Source organism: Vipera berus (genome assembly GCF_964194415.1).
Source record: "Vipera berus genome assembly, chromosome: 7".
In the NCBI taxonomy this organism is placed as follows: Eukaryota; Metazoa; Chordata; class Lepidosauria; order Squamata; family Viperidae; genus Vipera; species Vipera berus.
This window is the reverse complement of record NC_138209.1, coordinates 51,964,412-51,975,104: the sequence shown is the minus strand read 5'-3', so window position 1 is coordinate 51,975,104 and position 10,693 is coordinate 51,964,412. Positions and strand designations below refer to the sequence as shown.

At 34.1% G+C, this 10,693-nt stretch overlaps 1 protein-coding gene across 2 annotated transcripts in view; it reads right to left on the bottom strand.

Moving 5' to 3' along the window:
• Positions 1–5,074: 5,074 nt before the first annotated feature.
• Positions 5,075–10,693, bottom strand: part of GPM6A (glycoprotein M6A) — a gene marked incomplete at its 5' end in the record, with an annotated part of 134,718 nt that continues 129,099 nt past the window's right edge. For both annotated transcript variants that reach the window (XM_081332410.1, XM_081332411.1), the window contains one exon: positions 5,075–7,224. In XM_081332410.1, coding sequence (XP_081188536.1) covers positions 7,072–7,224 — 153 coding nt within the window. In that variant the 3' untranslated portion in view covers positions 5,075–7,071. The remainder of the gene's footprint in view (positions 7,225–10,693) is intronic.

Genomic DNA, 10,693 nt, shown 5'->3' with positions numbered 1-10,693 from the left:
CTCAGTTTATATTCTAGTGCAGGGGTTCTCAGCTGAGGGTGCTCGCACCCCTGGGGGGTCCAAGATTATATTCCAGGGGATATGAAAACTTGGGTTTAGAAGTTTCAAAATTATATGCATAATTCATTGCCGTTATTTTGAACTTTTGTAAGGGGTGCAAGAATATATCAGAAGCATTCTAGGGGTGAAGGGTATAGAAAAGGTTGGGAACCACTGTTCTAGTGGCTTGTCTATCAGTGGTTGTGGGAGTGGTCTTAGTCCAACCAAAAAAACTTTAAGACCACCATCACCACCATTAGTAGGCAAGCCACTAGAATATAAACTGAGAGCAAACCCCACTATTTATTAGGAGCAATGGTGTTACCTAGTTTGGGTAATGAAACATCTGCAAGAAAGCAACCAAGCTCAGAAAGCACCAAGGACCCCTCAAGTCTAAATGAAAATTGCAACAAAACAATTCAAACCCCTGCCTCTTAATATGTACATCTCAAAGTGAATCTTCTGCAAAAAGGTGAAATTTGGATCATGTTCCACAGATATTCTTGACTTCCTACAGGGTTAGGCTTTCTTATGAATTAAAAAAATACTATGATTAGTTGGCACATTTCTTTGGAGCAACCTTAAGGAAAATGTTTAAGAACTTAGGCAGGACAATATAGCTTGTTATATGTTAAGGGTACCGGGATATAATTGGTGCCCACAGGTGTCATGTTGGGCATCTCCATAGATAGGCATTTAGAAACTTATTTATTCTGTTCTCTGTATTATGTTTATTAAAGAAAAAGGGATTGGAGAAAAAAGTAATTCTGTATTATACTAGAAGCCCAAAATAACTTTCCCTGAAAATGTAAAAATAGACTGCTATCAAAACAAATTTTTCACTGTTTGTAGAGTGTTGTGAAATATTTTGGGAATATTTTAGCCAGAGATGTGAAATTTGTACACTCTGAATTTTTCTACAAACTTACCGAATCTGCAAATTAATAAAGAGCTGCGCGGCAAAATCTGCAGGTTGTCCCTCCTGCAGGTTAAATTAGAGTACTAATTTACTTATGGAGATTTGCAGGAGGGGCAAAGGAAGTAAATGGTGCAATGTGTGTTCTGATATGTCAGTCGAAACAGCTCCTGTTTCATGCACGTTGCAGTGTTGCACCATCTGTGCTGCATGTCTGTTCCAGAAATTAGTATGCCTCATTACAGAAAATATAAGTGCATTTGGGATACCTAATGGTTGCATGGAATGACACAATGATGGGATTTGCACAATTTACCTACAGTAAATGAAGATTAAGTTCTTGTAAATCAGAATGTTGCTTGAACCCAGTTAATTTAGCATGATTGTGAATCAGGGCTCAAGTGACTAGTATTGTTTTAAAAACTGTAGACCACAAAATATGCAGCAACCATGTTTGTGATCACATTAGTGTGATCACATTGTGGGATCCAGCCTCCATGTCACAAAGTTTGATTAAAAGATGTAGATTCATTCTTAATAACAAAGTATGGACTAATGCTTTCATCATACTAAGCCATAATGTGCTTTCTTTGGTTTACAATTTACAGTGTGAGTGATTCTATCAATTGTGTTTTATAAATCATAGTTTTTAATTATTAATTATTTCAAGCTAATCATATTATGGATTACCTAGCTTTTGAGCCCATTGGGACTTGCTCTCAAATATTGGGAAGGGCAATGTAAAGGTGCAGGAAGTACATTACTGCAAATTCTCACATCAGCAAGGCAGAAAAGAATAATTGCTCTTGTTTTAATTTTGATCATATTATGCTTATTAATTTGTGTTTGTGTTTTTGTTATCCATGATTGTTTAAAAACAGCATAAAATTACTAAATAAATTATACTTCTATGCAATATTAACTGGATAAAGAATAATTAAACAATATAAATCATGGAGCCTGTGTACATTCCATAACCGAAAAAGCAAAACAAAATTGCTCTTATATTAGAAAGCAAACCTGCTGCAAAAGTTAATGGATAATAAAAGCATCCTGGACACAAAGACTTAATTATGTAAAATGATAAAATTCTAAATGTATTATTGAGCTGCTGCTCTTTGCAGCCACTAGATGTCTGTATTTTCCTATTGTCTTCCTCTACGTTCAACCATTTTCTTGCATTCATGAATATTCTAATTAATTAAGCTATGCAAGAGACAAAGAATACCAATTGTGCACCCATTCTTCAATAGATGGTTTCAGACTGAACACTCTCTTTAATGATTAAGCCCAAAACCAGAGATCAATTTTTTAAAATGTGTTCAGGCTTATTCAGTAATGCAGTACAGTGTCACTTCTGTTTTCACACACCTGCAAATTTTCTCACAAGAAAGAACAAACACAAGGTTCATTTACAGACAGATGTCCTCTGAATGATAATTAAAACTATTAATGCAATGAATCTAACAAGACAAAATGGATTCCATAATTATCCATGCAACTACCAAAGATCATGCTACCCAAAGTAATATATTTATATATATATATATGATCAGCAAACTATAGCTTCTATACAGTACATGCTATTTATAAATAAGCATTGCTGTGAGCTTTTTTGGTATTAATTTATTTTGCCTGATATAAACACATGGGCTTAATCAGCATGCCTACAATGAATAATTACTGAAATGATAGTTGGAAATGGAATTTAGGTTCTGCAAGCAATCCTCATCCAGTAGCAAACAAGGCAAACTATCTGCCAGTGGTTAGCATTTCTCTTTTACTTACTTAATGGTCAAAGTAAGTATGTGCTTCTGTGTCTAAGCCAAAACTAAAAACATTTTTAGATTTGATCAGAGATGTATGGCACATAAAATTTTTAAAAGGGTACAGTATCTTCCAAATGCAATATACATACATGTTAAATAAATCCAGCTAACAGAAAATTTTAGGTTTCATCCAAGTTCACGTTTTACCAGTCGTTTTAAGCACTTTGAAAAGGAAAGTTCAGTGTGACTGAAAAAGAAATTTAGGGTATCCAAATTCCATTTCAGATGGAATCTAGGAAAAGAAACCAGGTGCTAAATGAGTTGAAAGTATTTTTGAAGATGTAATGGGTCTCTTGCAACTAATCCAAGTAACAGGTCATGAAATCAACCTTTGCATCAGCAAAAATGGGGTTGTGATGCATAAGTTGTCCTTCAACACCTTAGGTGTGTTTTGTATCACTCTCACATTCAGAGCTATGATGCACCCACAAAGGATGATTTCATGACCTGTTACTTGGATTACTAACAGGTAATACATGTTCTGGATACACAAAAGTTAGCTTTGTAGTTACATAGATGCTTAGGATGGGATATCCATGAAGTCTATTGCATTGAAGTCAGCATGTGGAAAACCCTCACGCACTTTTTAACTGGGTTTTTTTAAAAAAATCCATCTCACCTTAGGCAACTTGCTCCAAAGTTTTATGGAGAGCAGTAGAATGATGATGATGATGATGATGATGATGATGATGATGATGATGATGATGATGTTGATGATGATGATGACAATAATGGGAGGAACCTTGGAGATCATCTAGTCCAACCCCCTGCTCAGGCAGGAAACCCTTTACCATTTCAGACAAATGGCTGTCCAATCTCTTCTTAAAAACTTCCACTGTTGGTGCATTCACAGCTTCTGGAGGCAGGTTGTTCCATTGATTAATTGTTCTAACTGTCAGGAAATTTCTCCTTACTTCTAGGTTGCTTCTCTTTGGTTAGTTTCCACCCATTGCTTCTTGTGTTAATCCAGCATTAGGTAAATACGGAAGTGATAAAGATTTTGTTCTATGTTCCAGGTAAAACTATGGGTCCTCTAAAAGTGCTTCCAACAACCAACATGATGAATGATGGCCAGCTTTCAGAGCGGACTTTTAAAAGGGCCTTTTAGAATTACGAATATGGCCTTTTGAAGAAAATGTGAGTAATTTCAATTTTGATATCAAAGAGAGATAAAATCTGAGTGGACAAGGTAACTAAGTGACTTAGAATCACTTAGGAAAGGCATACAGAAATATGATAAATAAATAAATTTCACAAAGTTGTGGTCAACTGAAAAAATCCTTTTTATACAATATCATTATTAGTGCTATTAGTTTTAGTGGTTTTACTTTTGGTCTTAATAATAATCTATGTAGAGTATTATATTACGTTGTATCCAATTGCTGTTCATGACCTTAGATGGGTCCAGTGTTTTGTGCTCACTCTATTCATTACTCATCTGTTTTTTTAACACTTGTCATAGATTAAGGGTGATTTGATTACATGTTTTTATTTATTATTTATTTATTATTTAAATTTATATACCGCCCTATTCCCGTAGGACTCAGGGCGATTTACAGGGAAAATTAAAATACATAGCATACAAAATTAAAATCAATTAAAACTATTAATTAAATTACAGTCCCTGAAGTTAAACTAAAACCCAATTAAATTAAATTAAATTTTAAGCACTGATCATTGTCTGAAATAGAGCAATTTACTTTGATTACTTCAAGAAGAAGCTTGCTAACAGTTAAACAAACTGCTTGTAGATGCACATGAATTCAGCTGATATCTTTGATGTCTAAAGGTTGTAGAAGAAGTGATGTTACTGAAGAGATAGGACCAGAGTATTGAGCCTGTTTCTAATCTTCCTACTTCAAATTTTGACTTTTGAAAAAAAATATAGAACAGGTATACTGAACCTATTTTATTTTAATTTTGTCTATAATTTGATACTATACTATTGAATTTCTGCAGTGCCAGAAGATAAGATGCTAGCTTCTTTTATGGTTCATACATGGGTTGCCTATTACATGTTTCTGACATTTAAATGAATAAAGAGTTGAATAAAGAATTATATCTTGAATATGGAGTTATATATTTAATTTGCTCTTATTTTCACAATTAAGATGAACAACGTAATCATAATATCCTTGAAAAAACCTCCCAGATAAGGATACAATAACTTATGATATCACTTCTGTGATCAGCAGTTGTATCTGTCTAAATCTTTGAGAAATAGGAACTTCTTCAGAAAAAGGGAGAAATGAAACACAGACAATAAGTACACAAAGTACACAAGTGTGTTTATTACATTTTTGCAAGCACTTGGTTCTACAGTTCAAAAACGCCACCATCAAGCTGTTGGCACATTTATGTACAAAACAGATTAATTATAATGCTTGCTACAAAGCATTCTTTGTGAAAATACAAACTCTAATACAGAGAAAAGCCAAAAGCATCAACATCATTACATGAGTTTAAAAGACATTTTAAAAAGCATCACAAACTGTTTTAAGACACAAAACTGAAACACTACAATATAGAATACAAAGAAGTTAATAATACCTTTGCAGAACTGTAAATACTGGTACTGCACATTTTGGAATGTTGACCCCTTATAAGACAGTAAAGTGTAAAAAAAATAAAAATAAAAACAAAACAAATTTAAAAAATGCAAAATGAACTAATACAACTTGATGCATAAACATGCCACAAGTAACTATTGAATTACCTTCTACTTACTACAAGAATTGGTAAAAATTACTGATGATGCATGACTAGTAATTGTACAAAGAAGAGTTTTACTCAAGAATTTTTATTAGAAATGCACTTACACTGAGAAAGAATTCACAATGATCCAATAAGTGCACAAACTAGCTAGGTTTTTTTTAAAAAAACACTGACAAAAATGTCTTGTCAGAATACATCACTTTAAAAGACACTTTACAGCATTCTTGTAGCATTAGAAATAGGCAAAAAATAAAAATAAAAACACCAAATTTGGTCCAATAGTACTTTTTTTCATTTTTATATGTTTTTATGTGTTTTTGTTTGTTTTTAGACAGGTACTTCTTTCAGATTAACATGACTGACTTTTCTCTTAATACTTTCTTATTGAAAATAAAGGTTCAAATATATTATTAACATTTCCAAACAATAGCTCCAGTAGCAGCCATTAACTTCACTTTAACATTATACAGGTAAACCAGTATGTATGTAGGAAAGCTACAAGCCAAGCTATTACAATTATGGAAGCCTCCTCAACAAAAAAAATCACATACATTCTATGTATAATTCAGACAGGTGCAATCCACTTAATTGTTTAAAGCAGGTAAAAAGACTCTGGCTCTTAAGATTGCTGTATTGTAGATATAGCATTTTTATAAATATAGCTAAGAAAAAATTGCGCAGATCAGCACATGAACAGCTCCAGTTTAGCATAGCCATTTTGGGATTACAGAGGTCATTCTGTAGTAACCTATACATAACTCTATGTAACATTTGTCTATACACCGCAAATCTTGAGGGTAATGGTGGTCATCATACGCTTTGAAAAAGACGCATGGCCATGCATTACAAGCACTACAGTTTGCATGCTCACAATATAAACAGGAATAGCCATCAATGAAACTTTAAAATAGTGAAGACTCCATTAAGTACATCAAGAATAATACAATGTTAACAAAGATAAGAAGCACTTCTTTTTGTTTTTTACCTACTCTTACAAATTTAGAAATTGCACCTTTGATTGTTTTTAAAATGTTCTCAGGACCCTCCATCAAGATGCACGCTGGTCCATCTGGCAAGGTTTCCAAATCTGAAGGAATGTCAGCAATGTGCCTCCTCAAAAAATTGTACATGGTGTACGAGGGGTCCCTTAGAAGCATACCTGTAGTTAAAGTACTTACTAAAATTCAAACTAAAATGTATAAAAAGCCATTTGTTCTTTTTCAAAAACTTATAAGAAAAAAAGTGTTATGTGTTAACACATATGAAGTGATTTTTAAAAAAACATATCTCTGTATTTGACAATAGTTAGTATTCTGAATCTAACAGAAAATCATTTTAGGGTGCAGGAAAGGCTGTTTCAGGAGCTTTGTAGTAGAAACTGATCACACAAGCTATTAACTAATTAAGAAACCAAGTGCTGGACAACCAAGAATTATATAGGGGCAATGTACAAGTCACCCTACTATGCTTTGTGAGAATCACTTTTTCATTCTGATTTTAAAAATGGAAAGATGGGTGGCCTTTAGTTAAACAACAAAGTAAATAATGGTAGAAAGTAAGACAAGGTTTCCCTTATGTGTAGGCATTAAGCCGCTCTTTGGAGCGGGTAGAATGAATATCATGTAATTCTTGCTCTTCCTTTGATTTAATATCCTCATACTTCTGCATTCTGCAAGCATCTTTCACATAGGCCCAGTTAGCAGACAGAACCATAAGATAGTGGACCTAGGAAGGAAGGAAGGAAGGAAGGAAGGAAGGAAGGAAGGAAGGAAGGAAGGAAGGAAGGAAGGAAGGAAGGAAGGAAGGAAGGAAATTTTGTGGTTTTAGTCTTATTAACATTACATTTTATCATATCCACTTGAATACTTTGAGAATGTGTGTACTTTAAAAGCTCTTTACTAAAATAAGCAGGAATTATTTAAAACAATTACATTCTTAAAATAGGTCATGGCAAACAAAATACAAATTGAAAATACTAATTTGCTATTTTTAATTTTGCAATTATTCCTTTTCTTTATGGCTTTTGGCTTGTTGGAAATGCAGTCATACGTATTCCTGTTTTTTTTAACTTGTTCAATAATTATTTACGGTAGCTTTTTATCTATACTCCATCTCATTTACTCACTTTAGTGTGTATGTGTTTGTGTGTGTGTGTATCTTTTTTTACTTTCGCAGAACCATTTCTGATCACTTCTATCCATACCAGTTTGCAGAATTATTACGCTACGTTTTTTGCCTTTCCTTTAAACCAACCCAACCACATCTTTTGTTCTTTTTTGACATTAACTTTAATGATTTTATTTTTTTAACTTCCTATCTACCTAGTTTCTGCACTTCAATGCTGAAAATATACATTTGTTGTATAAGGAACTACTGCTTGTCTAGCAAAAGCTCCTTTCTTGCTGTACTGCAGGGGTGTTTCAATTTTCTTGCTGCTGGAAGAACGACTTTTAGAAAATGGGCATCAGAAGACTAATTCTCTCTTGTGGCCACTGACTTCAGATTTTTGGGGGAAAGGGGGATTTAATGGGTAAAAACAAACCCTCTGATAGGAATCCCAATCTTCTAGGGGGGGTTAGGAGGGTCTCATGGAACATAGCCAATTTAAAAGGATCACTTTATCTCCATGCCATCCTTGGTAATCAGGATGTGTAAAACTAAACAAGTGTGGAAATGGAGATGTCAGAAAAGACATTGTGGTACCCTTGGGACAATGATGTCAGAAACAGAGCTTACAAAGAGACAATCTCTCTGAGATGGAGATGAAGCTTCCCAAGGCCTCAGAAGGTCTCAGTGTATCTACAGTTATTTTACTTACAGGTGTCATATGTAACCTGAGAGCTAGGTCAAGCATTTTACAGTCCTCTGAACAAAGATAAATTTTCAGGGATTTTTGTACAATTGTTTTTAGTATCTATGAAGATTCTCAGTTATCCAGGTCATAGTAGCATCAAAAGTGTTTATGTTGAAAAGGCAACTGGACTGATTTTTTTGAGAAAAAACAAGACATGTTGTTTCCTAACCTGGAAGTTTCCTCAGTTGTATTGGATGCTGTGGAGACAGAAGGACAGTTATTGACAGTTGAGATTAGTTGGTAGGACAGGGAATTATAGCTTCTGACAGGATGGTGTGTGTATAATAATTATAATAGTAAAATTGGAAGGGACCTTGGAGATCATCTAGTCCAACCCCCTGCTCAGGCAGGAAACCCTATACCATTTCAGACAAATGGCTGTCCAGTCTCTTCTCAACAACTTCCAGTGTTGGAGCATTCACAGCTTCTGGAGGCAGGTTGTTCCACTGGTTAATTGTTCTAACTGTCAGGAAGTTTCTCCTTAGTTCTAGGTTGCTTCTCTCCTTGACTAGTTTCCATCCGTTGCTTCTTGTCCTGCTTTCAGGTGCTTTGGAGAATAGCTTGACTCCCTCTTCTTTGTGGCAGCCCCTGAGATATTGGAACTATATCATGTCCCCCCTCATCCTTCTCTTTATTAAACTAGACATACCCAATTTCAGCAGCCATTCCTTATATGTTTTAGCTTCCAGTCCCCTAATCATCTTTGTTGTTCTTCTCTGTACTCTTTCTAGAGTCTCAACATCTTTTTACATCATGGTGACCAACACTGGATGCAGTATTCCAAGTGTGGCCTTACCAAGGCATTGTAAAGTGGTATTAATACTTCATGTGATCTTGATTCTATCCTTCTGTTAATGCACTGTGTTGGCTAGTGATTGTCCACTAGGACTCCGAGATCCCTCTCACAGTTACTACTATTGAGCAAGGTACCCCCTATACTATACCTATACATTTGGTTTTTCTTGCCTAAATGTAGAACCTTACTTTTTTCACCATTCAATTTCATTTTGTTAGATATGGGAGGAGGAGAGAATAGAAATGGAAAGATTGCATTTTCTTTGCAGTCAACTGGTCTTAACACTCTCTGAGAGCCATTGTCCTTACTTGGAGTTTTATCTGTGACCTCAGAATAACCTGAGTCAGAGGTGTAGAAACTGTTGTGGAACAGCCAAAAGGCCTGCATTGTAAATTGGGCATAGGTGGTGTCTTATCCCTCCTCATCTGTTGAGAGAGATTTGTTGCCTTGCCAGTCCAGTTGCCTTTTCAAAATAAAATCCACTTTTGATGCTTTTAATATCAAAACCTGAAAAAACTAGTGTAATTTCAAGGATTGGAACTCAAAACCCAAATAGAAATTTTGACCCCTACCTGTCTGTACATCTTTGTCATAGGCCTTACACTGGTGGTCTCTGTCATTTTGTACTGTTACTAACATCATTCAAATGCAATAACACTGTTTTAATGTGAGTTTGAAAGTTATTCTTATTGGCAAATCATAATTCATAATCATCTGAAAATCAACAATATTTCTCCGTGTCAAAAAACTTTCTGTGATATGAAAGAAGATGTATATTGTGTTTACTATATGAAGCAGTGAAAATTTTATCTTAGGTGTGGATTTTATCATTGTGAACATTCTGACTATAGTTGTTTTATCAAGAATTGTTTTTATACAGTCAAGCGTAAAAGAGTTACAAAATTATAAAATAATTAAATGCATTATATAGTGAACAAAATCATTTACTTGGCACTCTTAAAAATTAAGCTACTTTAAAGAATTAATCTCTTCTAGTCTGAAAAATATAATAACAGCCACCAACTTTGGTAGTCATTGTGCATGGAGTGTACCCCCAAACATTAACAATTCAAACCCAAAAATATTAGCCCTTTTGGAAAGTATTAAGAAGATTTGGGAAGAGGTTTAAGGATTGAAAGGAACATATTATGTCTAACAAGATTTAAGACAGCCACTCTCACTCTTGATTTTGCTAAAAATATAAATAAAAACTTTTGTTGGCCAAATTTGGTAATTTTGCCATTCAATTTTGGAGTTGTGATTATCAATTTGTTTTGGGCCTACATCTGGTCCATAAAACACTCAGATCTGAACTTGGTAATTGTTGAAATTAGTAAATATTTCAAAAGAGTCAAGAAGGAATAACTAAAGTAAAAAAAGTTTAAGGTTTGCAGGATCAAATGACTATTAGATACTAAAATTATTGTTAATTTTTTTTATATTTGATTTTGTGTATATAATTGTCTTTTCTTTGAATGCTTAAAACTGCATTCCAAACAATCATGAATGAATTGTAAGACAACTGAATAAGGTTTTATTATTAG